At 38.2% G+C, this 24,085-nt stretch overlaps 4 protein-coding genes and 1 pseudogene across 5 annotated transcripts in view; 2 read left to right on the forward strand and 3 right to left on the reverse strand.

Moving 5' to 3' along the window:
* The window catches only part of LOC131334062 (NADH dehydrogenase [ubiquinone] 1 beta subcomplex subunit 2), a 79,383-nt gene that overhangs the window by 36,283 nt on the left and 19,015 nt on the right, over window positions 1-24,085 (forward strand). The window lies entirely within an intron of this gene.
* On the reverse strand, window positions 1,176-2,974 carry LOC131334057 (phosphoprotein ECPP44-like). Of its 2 annotated transcripts, none has more exons than XM_058368925.1 (2): window positions 2,363-2,974; window positions 1,176-1,864 (listed from the first exon to the last, which is right to left on the reverse strand). In XM_058368925.1, the coding sequence occupies exons 1-2, from the start codon at window positions 2,744-2,746 to the stop codon at window positions 1,430-1,432; spliced, it is 819 nt and encodes a 272-aa protein (XP_058224908.1). In that variant the 5' UTR covers window positions 2,747-2,974; the 3' UTR covers window positions 1,176-1,429. The 2 variants fall into 2 exon arrangements, with proteins under 2 accessions (XP_058224908.1, XP_058224909.1); XM_058368926.1 differs by having other exon boundaries at window positions 1,176-1,854; window positions 2,359-2,951.
* On the reverse strand, window positions 9,968-11,752 carry LOC131334053 (2-methylpropanoate--CoA ligase CCL4-like; annotated as a pseudogene).
* Window positions 12,710-17,629, forward strand: LOC131334061 (uncharacterized). The gene is made up of 2 exons (XM_058368929.1): window positions 12,710-13,090; window positions 17,229-17,629. The coding sequence occupies exons 1-2, from the start codon at window positions 12,978-12,980 to the stop codon at window positions 17,434-17,436; spliced, it is 321 nt and encodes a 106-aa protein (XP_058224912.1). The 5' UTR covers window positions 12,710-12,977; the 3' UTR covers window positions 17,437-17,629.
* On the reverse strand, window positions 17,805-22,339 carry LOC131334054 (lysine histidine transporter-like 8). The gene is made up of 5 exons (XM_058368922.1): window positions 21,663-22,339; window positions 20,334-20,467; window positions 18,900-19,339; window positions 18,562-18,693; window positions 17,805-18,438 (listed from the first exon to the last, which is right to left on the reverse strand). Exons 1-5 carry the CDS (start codon window positions 22,055-22,057, stop codon window positions 17,902-17,904), a joined length of 1,638 nt encoding a protein of 545 aa, XP_058224905.1. The 5' UTR covers window positions 22,058-22,339; the 3' UTR covers window positions 17,805-17,901.

The raw sequence follows: 24,085 nt of genomic DNA on the forward strand, positions 1-24,085 counted from the left end.
AATCTAAAATTAAACATTTTAAGGACATCGATTGGAGCAGGTTAATTCGGACTGGTTGCGAGTGCTAAGAACCCTACAACCGTACCACTTTTTAATTATTTAAAAGAAACAAACAAATTTCTTTATTTTAGTCAATCTCTCAATCAATCAACAAGGGGTGGCTACCTAAGAGCCCGTTAAATTAGTATCAACTTGAGTTTTTAGTCAGCACACATCACTGTCTCTGTAGATTCAATTCCGGACTTACCGGATATTGTGCTACGTCAGTCTCCGCCTTGGTGAAGTGTAAATTGTGTGCTATAAATAATATATCGTCATCCTATTTTGTACAGACTTTTAAAGCTATGAGAGTGTTAAAACGAATTGAAACTTTATAGTTAAGCATGCTCGCACTAGAGTAATCCTGAGATTGGTGACCTCACTGGGAGGTTTGATGGGGTTTGGTGTTCAAAGCAGACAATATTATACAGGGCGGGAGCGGGTCGTTATAAAAGATGACAACTTTAAAATATTTTAATAATGTTTCACAACTGTCATTTTTTACTTTCAATTACATTTTTAAAGCGTCATCTTTATAGATATTAATGACATTTTCAAACCGTCATTTTAAGATTCAGATTTTTAACGACAGCTTTATACATAGATGACAGTTAAAACTGTCATCTTTCACGTTTAATGACAATTTTAAACTGTCATCTTTTACGATTATTGTAGCAGTGAATATTGAAACTATCAAAATGGGTCTGAAGGAATAATTGTTAAGGCCTATAGTTTGAACGTATTCCAATCTAAATAAAGCATTTAGGTGGTTGAAAAAGGTAGCTTAGGTTGGTGCCTGGGAGCATCATGATCAACAGTAAAAATAAGCAAAGCAAGTTCGAAAAGAGCCAAGTACTTAGAAAAAATGTATCGGCTTTGTTCGGTTCACCGTTTAGTTTTAGTTTTAATTTTATATTCAATCATTATCCTATTTCTTTCTCCAATCATTAGTCTATTTTTTTAATTATTATTTTCTCATCTCTCTCCAATCATTACCCCTACCTTCGATCATTACTCTATTTCCCTATCCATCCACTATCAAAACTAAACTAAACAAAACTCTCAATCAAACACAACATAGCACTTCAAACAGATGAATACAGGGCTTATAGCTCCTTGTCCAGACATTGCCAACAAACTCGAAACAAACTTATACATAATAAGCACAGATAGAAGTACTTGTACACTTTCAATCAAAACAAAAACAGATGATGAAAAAACACATAAACATACCCATAACTTATCAACATAACAAAAGCAAATCATGACCGATCATCTGTGCTTAATTTGGTGTCCTTTCAATCAAAACAAAACAGATGATGAAAAAACACATAAACATACCCATAACTTATCAACATAACAAAAGCAAATCATGACTGATCATCTGTGCTTAATTTGGTGTGCCCTCCTTTTCCTTTTCCTTTTGCTTTTCTTCTTCAGTCTTGTACCCTGGAATCTTCTCTTTGATCTTTTCCAGGATACCCTTCTTCTCCTTCGGCTCCGGTTCCACGTACTCCACGTCAGATGGCGGAGGAGGAGTACTAGGAGGAGGGAGTACCTCTTCGGCACTCTTTTTGTTCTGTCCTGGAAGCTTCTGCTTGATCTTCTCGAGGAATCCCTTCTTCTCCTCAGCTGGTGGACTAGTCGTGACCACCGCCTCTTCGTACACCTCTACGGGGACCGAATTGTCCTTTTCTTCGTGTTTCTCTATTTTCGCTTCTTGTTCTTCCTCTTTATCTCCTGCTATTTTGATCTCCTCGATTTTCTCCTTCAAGCCCTTCTTTTTCTTCTTCTTTTCGCCTCCCTCTCCTTCCTCTTCGCTCGACTGCAAAATTCCATGAAACCGTAGGATTATTAGTTTCAACAATTCTTACAAACACAACATGGGGGCCAGAATTGGAATTTTTTTTCGTTTTGCTCTGTGTCATTATTAATGTTTCTGAAAACCAAGGTAATGAAAATTTCATCAGCCTGATTTGTAGGCAAAAAAGGCATCCATAAATCAGAAAATGCTTTTTAGTTTTGCTGGGGTTGCTTCTCCGCTGGCCCCTCTGCCCATTTCTACATAATTAGTAAACGCGAAGTCTAAGAAACAGAATCATATATGGAGCCGTTCATGCATCATGCATTTGGACTACTTAATATCATGCATATGGAGCCGTTCATTCAGAAAATGTTTTTTTTTTATTTTAAATATTTTATTTTATTTTGGGGTACAAAGCAATATTGCTTCGATAAATGAAAACAGAAAGCCACAACATACCCAGTGGATATGGACATGATATGAAGTAGTAGAACATAGATGTATGATAAAAATACTTACAGAGCTTGAGCTGCTACTGGACTTCGTCAACAACCCATCCTTCTTCTCTTCCTCTTTGCATTCTTTCGTCTCCGGCTCCGGCTCAGAAACTTTCACTTTTTCAAATTCGGTGACGATCACCTCCTCTTCATCTTGAGGCTTCTTGTGCTCCTCTTCCTGATCTTTCTTCCGCAAGAAGTCAAACAACCCCCGATCCTTGGTTTCTACAGGTGCCACTGGCGCCACCTCATCGACTTCCGTAATGATAGTCGTCTCGCCGTACTGATCCTTGCTCTTGTCCTCCTTCGCAGCTGGCACGGCTGTCTCGCCGTACTGATCTCGGCTCTTCTCCTCCGCGGCTGCCTCGTGGTGGTGGGGCTCGTTGTGGTTGTATTCCTCAGCCATTTCAACTCAACAAATTATCAAATTAAACGCGAATAGAGATTACTATTAAACGAATATATTGAACAAAGTACTCAAAATGCTTGATATATTGATCAGAATTGGAAGCAAGGAATAAGATGTGGTGGAAATGTGAGAGAGGTGTGGGGTTTTTATAGGCTAGAGCAGAGATAGTCCGCGGGTTTAACGCTATTGAGTATCTTGAGGAAGCCCAAAGGCCACGTCGTTATGGCTACATTCATTTATTATTGAAAGGAAGCTTATTTGTATGGCTACATTCATTATCTTATGTGTCATCCGTCAATATTTATTTATTATCTAACTGGCGCTTATTTGTATGGCACGTGTCCTTTCGATTGTATTTATTTATTATTGAAATGAATTGGTGTCAGGCCCGTTTCAGAAACTTTTTTTTCTTAAAAAATAAGCAATTTATTTCACATTTTTAAACTCAAAAATAATGTAAATAAAAAATAAATTTTCAATTTTTTTTGCACCGTATTAAAGATCTTAATGAGATATATCAAACAAGATCTATAGTGATAGAAAAATTATCTGCGTAAGCACATGATTTTTGAGCTTGAAATTGTCTTTTTAAAAAATATGTACTTATTTATCGTTCTGGAACGAGGCCTCAGTTTAGAAGACCAGGTAGTGTATACATGCTTGATTAGGGATGGGGCCATCCATCCTCAATCTTCTCTTTGATTTTTAATATTCCCCTGTCCCAAATTATTTGTCCGATCTGCAAAACGATAACTTAAAAATAATATAATTCTTTAAAGAAAAAATTCATTTTTTTTTCACAAATTAATAGAACTCATTGATATCTAGTAAGTTGTTAAAAAACTTTTGAATTTTTTTTGTAAAAATCATATTATTTTTAAGACTCTGTTTTGCGGATCGGACAAACATTTTGGGACGGAAGAAGTACCATATAGTATACAAAAATGATACTCACACAATAATTTAAATACAACACCAAACACAACTTTTCACATACATGTGGGCTCCACACACACTACTATGTATGGGTCCCACATGTATGTGAGAGATTGTGTTTGGATTGTTGTATGACTAGTATAATTGTATATATAATATATATATATATTCTCCATCCTTTTGTGATCATTATTCTTATTAACGGCTTGTTCGGACAAAAAAGCCACTGGCTTTCCCGCCAAAAATAAGTCAAACAAACCCACATAAAAACAAAAATATGCCAATAAGCCACTTTTTTTGTCTTTATTTAAAAAATATTGGATTTCGATCAAAATTTTATACTTTTTAGATTCCTCTCGTCATGAAGATGCAATAATCCCCAAAAAAATGAGAATAAGTCAAGTGATACGAAAAAAATTTGAATAAGGACAAACAATAAGCCACTTTGACTTATTTTTCCGAACACCCCCTAAATCAAATTAGATATGAGTATGAATAATTTTCTACTCAAACTGTATGGTGTAAACTTAGTGAATATATAACTCATACGATATGTTTTCTCATGAAATTAATAGTGATAAATATAGTAGTAATGTCATACTCGTACTTACATATCTCTCAATTTGACTGATTATTATTCCAATGAATCGGTCCATAAATGATCTAGTACGTTCAATACTTTTCTTAATAAAAACTTTAATTGATTAACACCGAATTTAGGATTTCTTGAATAGATAATTTAGTATGTGCATTGTGTATAATGAAAAAAAAAAAACACCAATCGAGAGGGCATTATAGATAGGGGTGTAAACGAGCCAAAAACTCAAGCTCGAGCTTTAACGAGCCAAGTCCTAACGAGTCGAGCATAGTCATTTACTAAACGAGTCTTTTTAATTGAGTCGAGCTCAACTCGTTTACTAAACAAGCAGAACCTTAATATGCCGAATCAAGCCGAGCTCGCGAGCTGCTCGGTTCATATTACAACCCTAATTATAGATTAGTTTGTCTTCTTATTCGAAAGTGATTGAATTTCATTCTTTTGTCAAGTGATTTCTCGCATGAAATGTTTGCTAATGTTATTAGTGATCGTGTTAGTAATTATAATCCTGTCCATCTACTCCTCCGCATTATCTTATTCTATTTTATCCTTAGTTATGATGATTTCATCATTCATTATATTCTACAAAAATAGTCGGCCATCTATCTAACGATCGATCCCTCAAAGTCAAGAGCGACACGCTGTCAAGAAGAAAGTGGCGGAAAAGTCGAGAGCGACACGGTGTCACGAATTCCTGTACTTTAGCGAATATAATAATAGTCCGTGACACCTGGCGTGGGAAATGGGAGGGGTGTCGGCCTCGATTGGAAGGTCGGCTAGGAATTCTATACCTTACCGACAGGGGCCACGTGGCAGTGCAAGTAAAGAGAGCGTATTGAGATCTGCGACTAGTGGTTGTATGGTACGACTCGTGGGTTTTGCTGATGCTTTCGCCCGCCCAAGTTGTACGATTGATTGGGCCCTACAGAAGACAGGTGGTCGGTTGGGACTACTCTCTCTTCTACCTACGCTCAGAGTTTGTATTGCCGTGTGGTATTCCAATTGGGGGATGGTATTCACACTTGATGATGGCTACCACGTGAGGTAGGCCCCCCAATTGGACGTGGTGAAGATTCATTCTGAAGCGTCGTAACGTTTCGTCAGAATCTTCAAAGAATGGATGAGCCCGACTGCCCGAGGCACACCAGGGGGCGTAAAAGACGATACACGGGCCAATTAAAAATGATACTTATATAACAATTCAAACATAACACCAAACGCAATCTTTCGTATATATGTAGACTTTACATACGCTATTATGTGTGAGTTCCATATGTATGTGAGAAGTTGTGTAAATTATTATGTTTGGATCGTTGTATGAATAACATTGTTGCGGGCTAACAATATGAGTATCATTTTTGTTTGGGTTTTATTCTACGTAATAATCAGTTTGTTTTATTTAAAATATTTATCTTAAATGTTCCCCAAAAAGATTAGTTCATTCAAATATTGACAAAGGTGTGTTCCGCTAAACTAAATTCTAAGTTTTACAAATTTTTAGGAATTAAGCAGATCATGCTCCTCATATATATAAATTAAAATATTATTTATTGAAAATAATTTAACCATTGTCGATCATTAATCTATAGTCTAATAATATAGTGGAAACATACCCTAAATGCCTGATTGATTCAACCAATTTTTTGTACCCACAAATTCAAGAGAAAAATTGATCAAGCTCTTGATATTCGAATGAGTTAGTTTTTTTTATTGTTAATAAGGGGTAAGGATTTTTAAAAATATATTTTAAGCAAAATAAAAGGTCACAATATATTTGTGTGGTACTTTGAGGTGAGTTTTGTAAATCTCGTGTACTCCATATGGTGTACCGTAGTTTTTTATTTTTATTTTAAGAATCGAGGCAGTTTGCGTTGATGTTTGTTCTCTGCTAGATTAGTTCTCAATTCCCATTGATGCATTGGTTCAATAAATCAATTCTTCTTCTTCTTTTTTTGATTAAAACGGAAATAGATTAAGCTAAGAAAACGAAAACAAGGTTTGGGGATGTATAACACCCCTCATGTCTTCCAAGATTTGGGACTTACTAACTAATACAAAACGGAATTGAAAGAGGAGAGTAGATGAATTGTCTCCATTTCTCCGTTCACTTCCAAGCTATCTAATGATTAGCAAACGTAGTATTTATTTATTTATTACTTACTATAACCGAGTCAAGTTCTTTTGAATGTGACTTAAAATTTTATGAGATTGTCTTATTCACGAAGGAGCTGTGAATAGCTGATTGCATGTTCACGAAAAATGCGCAATCTTAGTCGTTTATTTCGGCAATCAACGGTTGAGATATCTTTTAATTTTTGACCAGTAATAAATATTCTTACAATTAATAGTTTGTCTTCAATCTGAATCGTTCAAAATACTTTTGGACGGCCGAGAAGATTTTCCCAAATTTTATTTATCTTTAAGTTTAGATTCTAGAACTACACACAAGTTTTACTTCCTGCTCAAGTTCAGTTTTTTGTATTTCGCAAGATCCGCATGTAGCCACAATTTTGGTAGAAACTTTCTATTTTTAGTGCTTGGATGTCGTCAGATTTTCGTACTTTGACTAGTTTCATGCCTCTGAAATTAATGAAGTGCGGGGCAGATCCACTAATGGTCAAAGGTTTAAAACATTTGGCTTTCGTAGTAAAATTCGATCTTGTGACTTTATAGAGGAGATGACAAGCACTTATTATTTTCTCATGCTTACTAGACAAAACCCCATAGGGTTATTTTGGTTAGAGAAGCAAACCCCTATTATTTCTACCTCATTCATGCATCCAGTGATCGGCAGCGCTCCCCCAGGAAGTCATTCTAAGGAAAACTTTGTTATTCTTTTAGAATTCAAATATCAAATTCTCCACAATGATATGACAATGGCACATAGAAAAAAATAAACATCACGGTGGCATCGTGATTCTGTATTGGTAAAAAGACATGCTTACTAATTATTGTGGTCTATATTGATTATACAGGCAAAAGTCAATAACATTAGGGAAAATGACGGCTAAGGACATGTTTTGATAATTAATACCCGTCAAGGACATTTTCAGTATTAACAAATGTTCTCTGCATGTTCTTGACGGATATTAATTATCAAAATGCGTAATGAGCCGTCATTTTCCCATAACATTATACTAGTACAAAATTTTCATTGATCTAAAATTCGAAACCGATCCCTCTATCCATTTTGTTAATTTATTCTTCACTCCATGATAGGAGTTTTATTTGAGAAAAATGGCATATGATGGTTAAAAGGATTTGGTGCATATACATACGTTTCAATCAACTAGTAGGGCTGCAAAATGAGCAAAGTCAAATGGAGCCAAGTTTTGACGCGTTCGAGCTTTGCCTTGGCTTGTTGAAAGCTAGTCGAGCTTAGCTCTCGGATGATCTAGTATCGAGGTATTTGTGTTAGCTCAGTTCGTTAGCTAATCAAGCCTTTATAACGAACCAAGCAATTCTACAAAAGAACCAAGCTTTTATAAACGAGCCGAGTTACAACTAACTTGAGTTTTGGCTCGAGCAAAGCCAAGCCCCAAACTGCTTGGGAATGGCTTGATTGTTGCTACTAATTCTCATGCATGAAAAAGCTCAACTCACCATGTTGAAAAAGGGCATTGTAATATGGTATCAGAATTGATCATTGGGTCGACCGAAAAATAATGGTCTTTGTTCATATCGATTTTTAGGAGGTGGACGCGATGACTTTTTATTCATCCTACTTTTATTTGCTAGGAGCATGAGCAACATATATATATGCTTAACAGGATCGTGAAAACTTAAAATTAATGGTACTCCCTCCGTCCATATTTAATTATAAAGTTCTATTCTAACCGGCTAAAAAATGGGTTATATCTTTGAATCCATAATAAATTTCATATCAAATATGGATCTTGTTTGATAGATCTTAATTAGTTATATAATATAATATTTTCAAAATAAAATATTATAAATTCGAAGGTATAATTGAATGAAAAATGGTACGAACTCTAAAAAATGATTATTAAATTCGGATGGAAGTAGTAAATTTTAGACACCATTATTTCTATACCACCTTGGTGAATTATTTCTCTGATATTTGCATACCTTTTCACTCTTTCGCATGACACATCAAATGGAAACAGTTGACTAGAATCATTAGGCCTGTTTACTAATGAGTCCAGCTACTGGTACAGAAAAATTGGTACAGATTTTGTACATAATTTTTTGTAGGGTTCACTACGGATCCGATACAAATGATCCAAGTCAATCATTAAATGTAAAATATTTTTTCAAGGGCTCCTGCAAAAATTCAGCTCAATCCACTACTTATAGGTGTTCAATCCAATCATCTAATTTTTCATTTAGATTTCAGGATATGAAAAAGTTAAATGATTAGATCGAATATTTATAACTATCGGATTGAGCTGAATTTTTGCGAGGGTCCTTGAAAAAATGTTTTACATTTAGTGAACGGCTCGAATCATTTGTATGGGACCCATAGTGAGCCCCACAAAAAATTATGTACAAAATCTGTACCAATTTTTCTGTACCCATAGACTTTCTGTTTACTAATGGCTATCGATAGAGTTGAGCCATTTTTTTTCAGGCCGAAGCTTTTTTTTTTTAACGGTCTTTCTATTGTCAGCCCAGTGGGTTGACAATAAGTACTGGGCTGACAATAAGCACACAAGAGAATAAGAAAAACACATATTTCTATATATTTTTTTACACTTTTTGAACACTTCTTATATTTTAGATTTTTCCTTTTTTGAATTACTGCAGGAGTTTTTATTAAAAAAAATTTGGTAAAATTTGCTTCGATATTTTACCTTAAATTGAGTAGAAGGACGTACCATAAGGGTTTTTGCTATAACAATGACATAAATATTTTTCCATAAAGTCTAAAAGATATTTTGCCTAGGTTTTACAAAAAAATCCCTTCCAAGGTTGACCGGCATTAACCAAGGTTGACCGGCATTTACCTGCGTCGACCAAAGGTTGACCGGCGTTGAAAGTACCTAAAACCCTAGGGTACCCTGTGAAAGTGTCTAAAACCTTAAGGTATGCTATATATGAAAGTGCCAAAACCGCCAAAACCCTATAATAGGAAAGTGCACCCTAAAACCCTATGAAAATGTTTAAAACTCTAGGGTATCCTATGAAAGTGCCTAAAACTTTAAGGTACCTAATGAAAGTGTCTAAAACCTTAAGGTGCCCTATGAAAGTGCAACAAGATAGAAAAACACGAAAAAGACATATTTTGTATTGGTCAAATAAGGCCCTTGTCTCATTTAAGACAATTTAAATAAAAAAAAAGACATTTTTTGTATTAGTCAAACTAAACTGTTGTCCCATTAAAGACAATTTTATCTTTTAACGGACTCTAAATTTTAAAATATTTTTATTAATGAATCCTACACATTACAGAAACTTAAATTGGACTAAAATTCTTATAAGATTGTTTCATTTGAACTTTAGACTAATATGCTGTTTTACCATGGTTGATCACTTGAATCCTTTCAAAAGAATTTGGACAAAAAATGTAGCAACACACTAATATTGATAGTATCAATGAATGTTTTAGCCATTTGTTGTTCACGATGTTCCACCAAGCTTTTTACCGCAATGCATGCATGTTTCGTTTTGGCATATGCCGCATATGCATGGAATGAATTAATCAAACAATTACTTCCCTAATAGATTCAGCATATATATCTACATTGCATTTACTGATAAGGACCCCATGCTCTTCGCAATCTCCCTAAGCATACCCTTCTGAATCTTCCCCGTGGAAGTCTTCGGAAGTTCCTCCATAACCACCACCGTCTTCGGCACCATGTAATGCGGCAACCTCTCCCTACAAAACTCCACAATCTCCTTCTCCACCACCTTCTCCTGATCATCTCTCCCATTTATAACCCCACCCTTCACGCTCACAAACGCGCACGGCGTCTCCCCCCAAAACTCGTCCGGCCTCGCCACCACCGCCGCCTCCACCACAGCCGCGTTCATGTAAACCACCGACTCCACCTCCACGCTGCACACATTCTCCCCCCCGCTTATGATCACGTCTTTCAACCTGTCTTTTATTTCTAAATACCCATCCGAATGAATCACTCCCACGTCCCCCGTATAAAGTCACCCATCCGATCTGATACACTGCGACGTCGTTTCGAGGTCTTTCAAGTAACCCAGCATCACACACCCGCCTTTCAAGACCACTTCCCCGAGAGTCAACCCGTCTCGCTTCACGCGCTCCCCTGAGTGCGTGTCCACCACGTCCACTTCCGTCATTCCTATGGTTCTCACTCCCTGTCTAGCCTTCAGCGTCGCTCTCTCTAACGCAGTCAAGTCATTCCAATTCGGTTTCCACGCGCACGACACGACTACCCCAGCCGCTTCCGTTAACCCGTACCCGTGACTCACGACAAATCCTAAGGATTCCGTGCGGAGGAGTACGGCGGCGGGTGGTGGCGCTCCGCCTGTTAGAAACTGGACTGGGTTTTTCAACGGCTTGGCGTTGGGGGAACTTGACAGCATGTTGAGCACCACAGGTGCACCGCACATGTGAGTCACGTTATAACGGCCTATCAGATCGCAGACGAGCGACACGTCGAATTTGCGCAGGCAAATGTTGGTCCCACCAACGGCTGCCATTCCCCACGAGAAGCTCCACCCGTTCGAGTGGAACATCGGTAGGGTCCACAGGTAAACTGGATGTTTCTGCACGGACCAGTCGATGAGGGAATCGACGGTGATGATGAAGATCGAACGGTGGGAATGGACCACGCCTTTCGGAGACGACGTGGTGCCGGACGTGTAGTTTAACGTCATCGGGTCCCACTCGCTCTCTGGTCGGACCCAGGTGAAATCCGGATGACCTTTTTTGACCAGGTCCTCGTAAGTGTGATGGAAATTTACGGTGGTCGATGACGAGACCTCATCGTCCGTGATGAGGACGAGGGTAGGGGGTTGGGTTCCCGTCGGGAACAACGTGGTGGCCTGAACGAGGAGGGGGAGGAAGAGTTTGTCGACGAACACGAGCTTCGTTTCGCTGTAACGGAGGAGCACGGAGATCATGCGGGCGTCGAGGCGGGTGTTGATGGTGTTGAGGACGGCGCCGGTCATGGGGACGGCGAAATGGAGCTCGTACATGGCGGGGATGTTGGGGGCGACGACGGAGACGACGTGGCCTCTGTTGATACCGAGGGATGTGATCGATGAAGCCAGTTGAAGGCATCGACGGTTGGTTTGAGACCACGTGTATGCGGTGGTGTTGTAAATGATGGAAGTGGATTCACCGAAAACTGTGGCTGCTCTTTCGAGAAAGGTTAGTGGGGTTAGGGGACAGGAATTTGCTGGGTTTGGCTTTAGGAGATCCATTTTTGAGTCAGCCCACACAGCTCTCTCTCTCTCTCTCTCCTGGTATTGTGGGTGATGGTTCAAGCTAACGAAGTTGGATGCTTGGTGTGTTGGTTTCTTTTTGGTCGTGGTTGAAGCAATGTGACAAAAGTTACAAATGGAATTAATGGCCTCTGTTTCTACAGTAAAAAAATGTGGAAATTAATGAGGTCGAAACTGATGACCAGTAAAAGACTTTCACAGTTCACTTACTTCTTTTTTTTTTTTCAAATGTAAAAAAAATTGAGCCAAAACAATGGAGCAATGAAATCGGGGAATGTCGACTCTTGCTGGTTGGCAGCCTTGAGAAAACCTGCATTTGACTGTAGATATAGCGGATATACTTAAATTCTCTTTCTTGATTTTGCATTCAAGTAGTTGAGCTAAAATAATTCTTTAATGCTTAGAACTCGCTTTAAGACTTAAATTTTGGTTTTGACCTCTATTTTTTTTAAGGTATAAATAGTGCATTGACGAAAAATTACAGACCTTGGGTACTTTGCCCTTACAAGATGGAATCGAAGGATAAATACGTAGATCAGATCATCGCCTACAATAGATTGGTCTTTCACTAAAATATCCACACATTTATTTTCTTCCGGGAATACATGCTTAGGCTCCGTTTCAAAAACCTCTTTAAAAAATAAGCAGTTTATTTTACATTTTTAAATTAAAAAATAATGTAAATGAAAAATATTTTTTTTATTTTTATTTTTGCATCGTATAAAAGATCTCATCGAGATCTTTCAAATAAGATCTATAATGCATATTTTTAGATTTCAATAAATCTATAATTTTTAAATTTAAAATTGCATTCTTAAAAAATAAGAACCTTTTTTAGTTTTGAAACGGGACCTTAATCTTCCACGCCTCGGACATCTCTAGGAGACAAGGCTGCTAGAGCATCGGCACATTTGTTTGATTACATTGTTTTTGGCTGGGTTGGGCTAAGCCCACAAAGGTGGTTAAATTTGGGCTTCCTGGGCCATGCGTTGGGCTACTACGCTTAGATTCAAAGTCCATTCGACCAAACACGAACCAAACTTTCATTTTCGTAAACCGAAAAATCGGATTAAAAAACAGGAAAGAAGAAGGGAACGTTGATCCTCGTTCGATCCTGTCTTCTCTCTCCGTTTTCCTCCCTTGGGAGTTCGAATTCTTCTTCTTCTTCTTCTTCTTCTTCTTCCTTTTTCTCTCTCTATCCCGAGGTCCTCAATTGTAGTAAATGACAACTGATCTCCGGATACGAACATAACATTTTTATATATAGAGAGAAGGAGGGAGAGAGAGAAGGGAGGGGCGAAAGCGATGATAACACGATCGAATCTGGCGGAACAGCTTAGGGAGTACCAGATTCGATCGAAACACGATTGGGCTTCCGTCTCTTTCTTCTCCTCTACTACTAAGCTCACCTCTTCAAGGTATCACTCCAAATCCCACCCTTTTTCTGTTCCAATTTCTCTCTGTTTATTTCCTTTTTAGGGCTTTACTTGCTTACCTCCGTGATGTGATTAATTTTAGATATAGATAACGATTATAATTTGAGATTCTTTTGGTGGTTTCCGTTGGATCGGTTAGACCATGTTCGTTGTACAACCACAACGATAGAATGTAAAATTGCGGTTCTGTTAATAGGTTCTCTAAAGTGAAAAGGCATGAATCAGAAAAGTCATGAATTGAAACTAGAAAACCATAATTCAAATGTTCATATAGTTTTTTGATTTGGTTATTGAGATTCATTATATCCTGCGCCCCCTCAACCACCACCACCACCCCCCCGCCCAATTCCATTCATATAATATCCCTTCAGTGTCATGGACATAATAGATGTCGTTTCCAGTCTATCTTTTTATGGGGAAAGTTTAAAAATCATCAAAATTACTAAATCAGTAAACTAAAGTTAAACGAGGGTACTATTGTTAAGATAATTTAAACCTTTTGCTCGATGCTGGAGAGGGCAATTTGGATTTTGCAGTAGCTTTTGATTTTATAGTAAGTAGTGACCAACACTTCTTTCAAAATAGAGAAGAAAACGTATTAACTTTTATGAGTGGATCAATAACAATTAACATGTCAAGTATATTACTTTCTTGTTGCAAACAGGAAAGGCAGACCATTTACTATGTATACTTTGCAAGTTTATCTCTGGAAGAGCTTAAAAGAAAACATAGACTAATGGTTCTAGATATATACAATAAAGGGCAGCTTAGGCCAAACCATACCAGACCAATCAAGGGCATTGTGTTCTGGGAAGTCATATTCATAATTGGATTTATTTCATCGTCCCAAGAATGGAATTGAAAATGTTAAATAACAAAGCAAGTAATACTAGATGTTAAGGGGAGACAAAGACCTAAATTTCCGCTGCATTTGTTAAAAGAGGATGGGATAAATTTAACAGAGTATGTGGCCTAGACATAGCGAGATGGCAGAAAATAAAGATTCATGAAGCCGACCCAATTCATTGTACGCAGGGCTTGGTTTGATTTCTTGGTGCTTGCCTCTACTTGGTTTATTTTATGGGAAGTCTTATTCAGTTGGAACCTTGGTTTTGATGCCAACCCGCTTCATTAGGATAACAAGTTTGTTTTTGACTGTTGGGATTGTGTGTGCAATGTGCATGTATGCACATAAAATTTATGATGTATTTCCTTTCTTCATTGGGTAACCCAATAAAAATAAAAGATATGCGGCATGATCAAGTCTTGACTTGTCTTCGTTGATGTAGTAATTATTGATTCCTTAACTTAAATGACTGGAGAAACATAGTCGTGATGCCTTTCATTAATTTTGTTAGACCCAACCTAAAATTGCATTGGCAAAGTTGGTTGGTTGTGCACAGCCATCAGTGAATGGTGATGAAGAAAACACATCCCGCACATCGAAGATAGAGAGGAAAACAACTCGCAAAATAAAGAATTATTCAGTGTTTGCATTTGACTACTCCATTTGTGGGGAGATTTGATATATGGTTACTGTGAACTTGGGATGGGCTGGAAACATGCTTAACTCTTAGTAACAAACTTTTCATAAACGTCGCTGCATGGCAGCCCCAAGTATTTGGAAACATTATTCTACAACCATCTAGTACATTACTATGGAGTGTAGGGTGGCAAGGATCGGCATGCTCCTCCTTGGCCTGTGCAATTGTTTGGTGTAGACATTAATTGAGACTTGACTTTTTAGAAGTAGACCTATGTTAAACACTAGTACATTTGGCAATCTATGTTTTGGAGTGCCCATTTTCAATGAGGTACACTTTTTTGCCAAAACAGTGATTTGAAGAATCCAAGCTATCCCCATAATGATTAATGACTCCAAACAAGTCGAATATGATAAATTGAAAAGCTGAAGAGCAGGGCCAGTCCTTGGGCAAGGCCCAAGAGGCCTCCCAATTTTTGGTCCAGAATAGGGCCCCCAGTCCAAGTTAGTAATATATATTATAAAAGCCTAGAACTTCATAAATCCTGTCTTGTGTTCTAGCGGTAAGTCACTGGCCAGATCCAGAGTTCGATTCTCACCCCCTTCCTTTTCGTTTTTAGTGGGTTAAATGGTTGTAAAAGCACCTCCCTCATTCATGAGAGAACCTATCCAGTTCAAACCCAGCCAAATAAGAGTTTTTTTTTTTAAACGGCATGCAAATAGGAGTTTACCTAACATTTGAACAACAAAGCCACTACAAACAATATACTTTTTGCTACACAGATAAGTATTTATAGCTATGCTTTTCTTGCAAAATGACAGAAATACTTGCTATTCCGTTCAGTTGTTCTAATATTTCACCTTATGTTTCATCTAGGTTTTTTACAAGCTCAATCTAGTTAAAACTAACAAAAAGATATATGTGTGTATAATAGATTTCTTTCTTAATGATTTGGTTCCGAGTACGCCTAGGGCTGGCCCTGCTGAAGAGAGTCGAGTTTTGGCTAACCAAAATGTGAATATTTGCTCATTGTGCTCCTAGAATCATGTTTTGCCTAGATTTTTTTGAAGTTTTATTGTCTGAAAGAAGTAACTTTGAATATTGGAATCCATAACAGCTTACCCTTGTGTTCTTTCATTTAGCGCATGCGGCGTCCCATATTCATGTTCCTTGTATTAAGACGATTTGCGTCCTACCTAGCATTGATCTTGACTTTGTTTCGTATTAACATATGTCTTTATGCTGAGCCAATGACTAAGCTTCTTAGTGCGTGATACATTCTTATGGCGTCTCTAGCCTCAGCCACTCCGTAAAAAATCACGAGTGCACAATTTAAAGTGTCTGCATTCACTTAATAGAAAATAGTCATTTTAGCAGGAGAACTTAACTTGAAAAGAAGCTTTAGGATAGGGATAACATATTTCCAATTTTCTTGGTGATGTTGGGTCTCCGCCTATGCCGTGCTTAGAGTCTTGTCTTTTTTTACAGCCGGTCCCAAGCCCTGATAAAGGAGGAGGGTTGAGTGTTAGGTAACCAACACGTAAAAGCCCCGTTAGATCTCTATGACATGAATCCTAATATGAATGGAAAATCATGATTCATGTAGCCAACCCCAATTGATTGGGACACAAGGCTTGGTTTGGTTTGGTTCTTGGTGATGCTGAGCGCTTTGATATATTTAGCACGACAATGTACTGAATTTTTGCACTTAACTAGTTGATGGGCTTCTCCAAATCACGAGACTTCCTTTGGTTTGGAATGCTTGGTAAGGCTTAATGTTGTGTGCACCAGGCTACTAGCACTTTCAGTGGTATATTAGAACCAAAATAACACACATGAAAGTACCTTGAAGATGGCATTCTGTTACTTGTCTGTGTAATTTTACCCCTATTGATTTATTAGTGTTCTGCATGTCTGTCCGATCTAGAGTTTTATAATTCCTTAGCTTGGTGGTGTAGGCATTTCCTCCATCAGAGTGGATGATTCTGTTGTATAGCTTTTTTGTATTGAGTTAAACCAACATGAGTCCAGATCAAGGGACATTTAAGTTCTGTTAATCGTGCTTTAGGCTATTCAAGATGTCATTCGTTTATTTTCTGATAGTTTCTCGTCCGTTTTCAATGGCACAAACTGAGGATATGAGGCTTATGATCTAGAGTTCAGATGTGCAGCTCGCTGCCCCTGTACACCCTCATGGCTTCTACTTTCTTTCTTTACTGATTGCTTTGGGTCTGCTCTTTCTGGCAGAAGGTTAAACAAAGGAAAAAATGTTGTAAAAATGCTCGTAGATGCGGCATGTATTCCTACTATGGTGTTCTAACTGATGAATAAATTATTGATGTGTGAGGTGTTTGTGCATGACTTCAGGATAGAGTTGTCTTTTGACTTCCCTTGGAAATAAAGAATGACACTCGATTCGTTTCTTGGTAGAATATTTGATCAAAGAACCCAGTAGAAGATGTTCTTTGGCGATCCTTGTCATCATTTCTGTTGCTGCTGCTATTTTTTCTCCTTGCATGAGTGCAATACACTCAAAATTGTGCAATCTTTTTCATTCATGGTTGAGGAATTCTTAGTTTATGGATGTGTTCTTAATTCTGATATCTCTTGTTGCTGCTTTTTATTTTCTATGGCAGGGTGGACGTTGTGGTTTTTGTAATATGGGAACTCGTCATATTAGCTTGCCTTGTTTTCTCGGCTGTTTTGTTGTACTTCAGGCATATGAAACTTGCTTTTATCTTCGTTTGCGTCACCTTCCTTCTGCTTTTATGCATGAAAGTTGCGAAGAAAGTAAGACAGGACCGGAAAAAGAAAAGGAGGATGCTTCTTCCATTATCAATGTAGAGTTCCATAAAGTTTACAAACTTTTTTCCACTCGACCCCAGCTATTTATGTAGAGTGACTGAATTCTCAACCATTGCTTTTTCTATCTTCTTTTTTCATCTTTTCACCTTTTGTTTGTTTGTTGACATATGTAAGTGCAGTTAAAGCAAGCTGATTACAGAATATAATTGATGTGGTCTCTTCAACACAAATTGTTACCATTTTATTCTTAGGTAAGATGTTATGATGTGTTTCTCATGATTTTCATGATTAGAGATTTTTGGATGTATTAGGCTTTAATGTGGATATCTCGTGTAGGGTTGGCTTATGTTTTGGATCTAGGTTTGAGTTTTACCGTTGCTCTTTCATGGCACATGCATTTGGAAGTGTTTCTTTTCTTTCTGGAAATGCTGAATTCTTATAATTGTTAGTATTCACACACACACACACACACACACACACACATGGAGAGATAACACTACTTGTTCAATGAAATATAGGACTCATGCTCATCGGCCATATGTCTCTGTAGAGTGACTGGGGTTTGAAAAAGTGGGCTTCAATCCCTAATGCCACTATACTCCACGCAGCTCCAAAAACCAACATAACGCTTAGCACCATCCCCAAGCATCCCAGTACCAAGTTAAGACACCACATCCCACTATATTTGGCAGGTTTCTTAATCATCATCCACATGAAACAGGGGTAAGCAGCCGTAACCGGCAGCGCTATCCCTCCTATCAACCCTGCCAGGCTTGGCAAGAACGGGAGCGCCACAGATATGAAAAAAGCCAGGGATCCAAAGAAGACTCGGAACCCTGTTCGCAACCACCGCGGACAGGGCTTGTTCATGTTGGCGGTGTATCTGGATTCAAGGTTGTCGAAAACTGGCATTGCGTAGATTTGGAAAGAGGTGAGGCAGTTAATTACGACCAGTAGGCTTGTCAACCCTAGAATAACCTTCGATGTGTCGTTCCTGTGGTACTTGTATAGTGCTGTTTGCATCCCTCCATTTGTTGGTATCTGACAGTCGGAAACTACATTGTGTTAGCTTGAGAACAGGGGTTAGCAGATTGAATTATTGAATAGGAAGAAGTTATTGGTTTTGAGATAATGGGAAATAGTGATGAAATAGTAGTATGTTACCAAGCTTCCGTACGCCCAGTATCCTCCAATTGCAAGCGGGAACAAACACATCGCGATTATTAGGTAGGAGAATTTCACTCCTTTCCACATTGGTAGACGTGATGGCTGCTTTACACTTGACGGCATTGTTCCCTGCGCCATAACAATAACAGTTTGATGAGTTCAAATCCAATGAATCGCTTGACGCAAGTGAGATTACATCAAGAACTTGTGCCCATAATTTCTCAGTCCTCGTGGGCTACGCGTACTGGAGAACTACTCAGGGGGCCATGATCCAGATATTCTCTGTTACCAAGACCAGTAACAAAATATATGATGTTACTCATCAAGGCACCTACCTGTATTTCAAGAACAAGATTGTGTCCTCTGAAGGCGAAGGCTATTATACCAAGACCATTGAGAGCAGCGCAAAGCCTAGCCACATCAGAGTTCACCTCCAGTGGCGGTGGGCCGTAGGAGATTCCCATGGGCCTACCTTTAACAACTGAGACAACCCATATGATTGTACAATAGGCGATGGCTGTGATTGCTCCGATGAGGGAAACTCCGGCAATGGAATTGAGGTTGGGAAGCTGAGCTAAAACAACCGCCGAGCAAGTGAACACTAGGTACCATTCTACGGTAGTGAGGGGGTTTACGTTACATGATTGGATTCTGCATGCTATCTGGTAGAATAAAATCTTCATGGTCTCTCCTCCGATCATGATCAGGGTGACGCATGTGCCACCGGAGAGGTACATGGTAGGAAATAGCACCAGCAACTTACCTTTCTTCTCACCTTCACAAACCACAAAGTAGCAATTGAACATAAGGTGCATGTTGACTATTGTATAGAATTCTGCAACATGATTGGAACACATTCCGATATCGGTGGACTCCGCGTCATCAGACAACTCCATATATATGTGTTTGTAGTTTTTTTTTTTTTTCCATTAAATGTTAATATTAATGTCATGACTGAATTTCACCGCTCCAAAGCGTTCTATGATCAGTTTGAATCTCGAGGTGTACTTTTCTTTACGCTATCTTGCTTTGGCAAAGAAAAGCATATGGATTCCAAGCCAAAAAAAGAGAGAAGGCCTTAACGAAGGAAACAACGTGACTCACGAAATGTAATTGTGACATGAATTTACGTTACGTACACTTTACTTACGGTATGGTAAATGATGTACTTTAAGAGCATCCGCAATGGGAATAATCAAAATCGATAATCAAAATGTGTCACGTCAGCATTTGATTATCTATTTAGTTCATAATCAAACCTAACAAACTTGATCTCCACATTGGTTATTTTTGTATCCCTATAAAAAATTCCCTCACAATACGCAATGCATCTATGTCCAATTGCAAACGAGTTCCAATCACGCATCCGATCACACCAAATTATTCGTCTCGATGAGACGATTCTAATGTGAGGTGTTTTTTAATTTTTTAGTTTTGAATTTGGTTATTGGGTTTGATTATTGAGCTTTGGTTATTGGTAAAAGTTGTTAAGTTTGGTTATTCAAAGGTCAAAATTTGATGAGTTGCTAAGAAGTTGCTAAGTTTGGTTATTACAATGTGAGCATTTTTTTTAGTAAACATTGCTAACTTTAGCAACCTTTTAGTTTTGATTATTACATTGTGGATGCTCTAAGTATCTGAAAGAAAGATTGGACTCCGGTTATAGCTTAAGTGCGCATAAATTAGCCCATTCACCCTAAATTCTAAAAAAGAGTTTTAGCCGCAAGAAAATAGAAACTACTACTATGAGATGATGCTTGATTAATTACCGAAAGCGGCCATAGAAAGCTGGAGATATCGGCTGTATCGCGTCCCGGCCACCGACTCGTGCAGTTGGATCAGTAACCATAGAGTGTACAGTTGCCATACGAAAGCCAGTGATAGAGATATGATTCCCCAACTCCTGTAACCAAAATTCGATAGTATTAATTAAGAAAGAGGAAGGTTAGGTATCATCAGCTTAATTGTTTTACCAGTTTGTTTTACTGATTCATTTCGGTGTAAGTCAAAATAGTACTCTTATTGTCAACATTTATTAGTTTAACGGTTCTGCTAATCAAAACTCATTGAATAGAGGAAGTACTGCACATATAATGTCAAAAATTTAAAGAGTTGTGATAATGTTTAATAACCATAAACTAAACCCAAAAACTACGTACCATGCAAACATTATCACATCATTCCCTAACTAATGTTAGCAGCTGGAAGAGTGGTTTTCTGTACAAGAGTCACGTTTGCGCAAGACATTTTCATTATATAACAACTTTCAGTGGCGGAATCATGATTTGGATGCGGGAGTGGCATCAATTGAATTCATGGAAACCACTACATCCCATGCATTTTCTCCCTTCATAGGCGGCAAAAATTCAAATCTGTAGGAGCTGCTGCATCCCATTCTCTCTCTTGGTGAGCACCGTCACAAAATAAAATTGACAAGTAGCTCCAATAAGGAGAGCGGCCACATACCACTTTCTCCCATGGCAGGACCACAAAAAGTAAATAAATTGGCAGGTTTCATGGGATGCCAGGTGCAATGGGCATCCCTCTTTCACCCTTAGAAAAAAGAGTAGTATAATCCCTGACTTTTTAGTACAGGTATGTAAATTGACATGTTTTCACACCCATCATAATCCGTAGAGAAACATGCAATAAAAATACTAAACTTGTAGAAAAAAATTTAATGTCCAACGCTGATTTTTTTTTTTTGGTCCAAATTGGTCACATTACTCTCCAATTAGTGAAAAAAATTACAATGCTTTGTGGGAATTTTCAAACGTACTGGGCTTAGAGTACAAAAATTTAGAGAGAGAGAGAGAGAGAGAGAGAGAGAGAGAGAGAGAGAGAGAGAGAGTTATGAATTGGAAAAAAGGAAAACAGAAGGTGCCCGAGAGATTCAAACTCAGCCAAAGTACCATTTTGGGAAGGCTTTTCATATATTCATACATAACATTTCTTGTGTAATTTTTTTTTTTGGAATTTCCGAAGGGTGTGACACGTGCCACTTCTCCCGTATGCTTTATTTCGATAGCTCAAGGTTTTCAAGCTAATTGACGTGCACATCGAATAATTGTTTTTCAAACTATCACATGAACGCTTACCAGCCGCCAAGGTAAACGAAAGCAAGGGGAAGGACAAGAGCCTGAACTCCGATCCCAGAGCTAAGCGTGTGAAAGGCCGCATAAAATGCATTCCCGTTCCTGGACTCCGTAATGGGAAGCCACGCCTCCTGGGGATTCAGCCTCGTTAGGTGCCCAACTTCTTCTAAATACCCCTGCATGGTCGAAAATGCCTTCTTCATAGGGCTGGCCAAGGGAGTCATTATTCGCCCTACAAAAGGACTTTTCGAGGTTTTCGGGATGGTATCAATGAGAGGGGATCGAGCGAGCGACGGTGAATGGTGCTGAAACGGGGGCGGAGAGATGACCGGAGGAGTAGGTTTTATCCCCGGCTGTGGTGTTGTTGGGCTTGAGTTCACCTCCACCACCTCACCCATAATATGCAAACAAACTCTAAAAGGGTAGGTTACGGTATCTGTATAATGGTCTTATATTGGCTGCTGCCGAACAATATCATTGGCTATGCAAATAAGCAAAGGTATCGGAGGTCCGTCATTGCATTACTTAACAACTGATACGATCATATGATACGTAACCGACGATATTCAAAATTAATAACCTGCCCTAAAATATGTATGACTCTCTGATTGTGTTTTGTGTAGAAGAAATAGGATGTTTGCGTAAAAACCTTCGGGGGGGTGTTTGGATGTGAGTCATATGGTCAAGCATCACTGATTCTCTCTATTTATAGAGTAATGGCAGAGCGAAGTGGAGACCCGAATGCGTCACTCGATCCACAAGTCTTTCTTCAGAATTTCATATAAATCCACCTCTTTGATCGATTAGGAAAATATTTAACGGTACCAAAGCGCATTGTGGCAATACTTCAAGACCACCCGATAATATTTTCTTACACAAACAGTAGTCTTGTGGATATGGTATCTACACACGTTGCACCACAATTGTGTGTGAACTCTCATATATCCATTTAAATGTTCGTTATGTAAACCTTATTCTCATGTGACTGTAGCGCAAGTATGTGTAATTTTAGTAGTATATGTTTCATCTTATTATACCCAATATAAAAAATTCTTAGGGGAAAGTCGTGAACAATGAAGTGATTTTTAAAAGCTCAAGAAGTATCATGATATTTTCATGTAATCTGAATTTTTAAATAATGACCAGGGATTTCGACAGTGAAACATCAAAAGATACTTTTATTTGAGTGGATGAGATATAAGGGATGACCTAATTAGGATTGCGATAACTCATCCACCAGAGTGTACGTAAGCAATGCCACTTTGATTTAACAGGTATAAGGTATTGAGGAACGTACCAAGTAACGTGGCTACTCTTTTTGGAGGGCATGCAAATTAGTGGTGGGGATCGAGGGAATAAAGGGGGGGGAGCCTTTGATTGAGGAGCCTCACTTTTGCTGGCTGGCTGGTTGGATGGCTTGTGCTCCAACATTATAAAGTTTTTTTTGGATAAGCCAACATTATAAAGTTGTAATGATAAAGTAAAGAAAGACCAGTGAAATAATTACACGCAAATCTCTATTAAAGGAGGCCCGCAGCCATCCATTATCACCACCCACGCAGGTTCTATCGCTCACCCTAACCTTAATTCCTGTATGTTTCGTAATTAAGCACTCAAAAATGTGAACCGCATGTTTTTTTAATTTATACTGTAAAAAGAAGATGGGACAGATTGGACAGTTTTCATGTTTGATTTGGTTCAACTTAATTAATTTGGTGCATGCACGCATTGGCAAGGAAATTTCTTGCATTATTTGGAAAAGATAGTTAGCGCTTGTTCCAACGACGATGGGCCGGCCGGGGGTCTTCCCCATACACATAAGTGATTGAGACCATGCCTTTTCTTCCACACATTACCAGTAGTGTGGGTTTTGTTACGAAACGTATGAGTCGTCACACATTAATGTGGTGAAAAAGGCTTTATTGCTCAACTCACTACAAGAAATTACACCATTTCTGATTAACAATTTAGTCGGCAAAAGGTAGGAATTTAGTCGGCAAAAGTATTTCCCGACTAAAAATGTTGGTCGGCAATTCAGGCGGGAAATTGCGGTCGGCAAAGGTAATTACCGACTAAAAACCATTTAGTCGGCAAAAAATAATTTTTCCCGACTAATTATTTAGTCGGCTAATTCTAATTATTGTCGACAAATTATTTAGTCGGCAAAATTATTTAGTCGGTAAATGTTTAACAAATTACCAACTAATTATTTAGTTGGAAAATATTTAATAAATTACCGACTAATTATTTAGTTGGTAAATATTTAATTAATTACTGAAATATTTGATAAATTCCCGACTAATTATTTAGTCAAAAAATATTTAATTAATTACTTAAAATATTTGATAAATTCCCGACTAATTATTTAGTCGGCAAATATTTGATTAATTACCGAAAATATTTGATATATTGCCGACTAATTATTT

This window comes from Rhododendron vialii, chromosome 7a (genome assembly GCF_030253575.1).
Source record: "Rhododendron vialii isolate Sample 1 chromosome 7a, ASM3025357v1".
NCBI classification, from domain to species: Eukaryota; Viridiplantae; Streptophyta; class Magnoliopsida; order Ericales; family Ericaceae; genus Rhododendron; species Rhododendron vialii.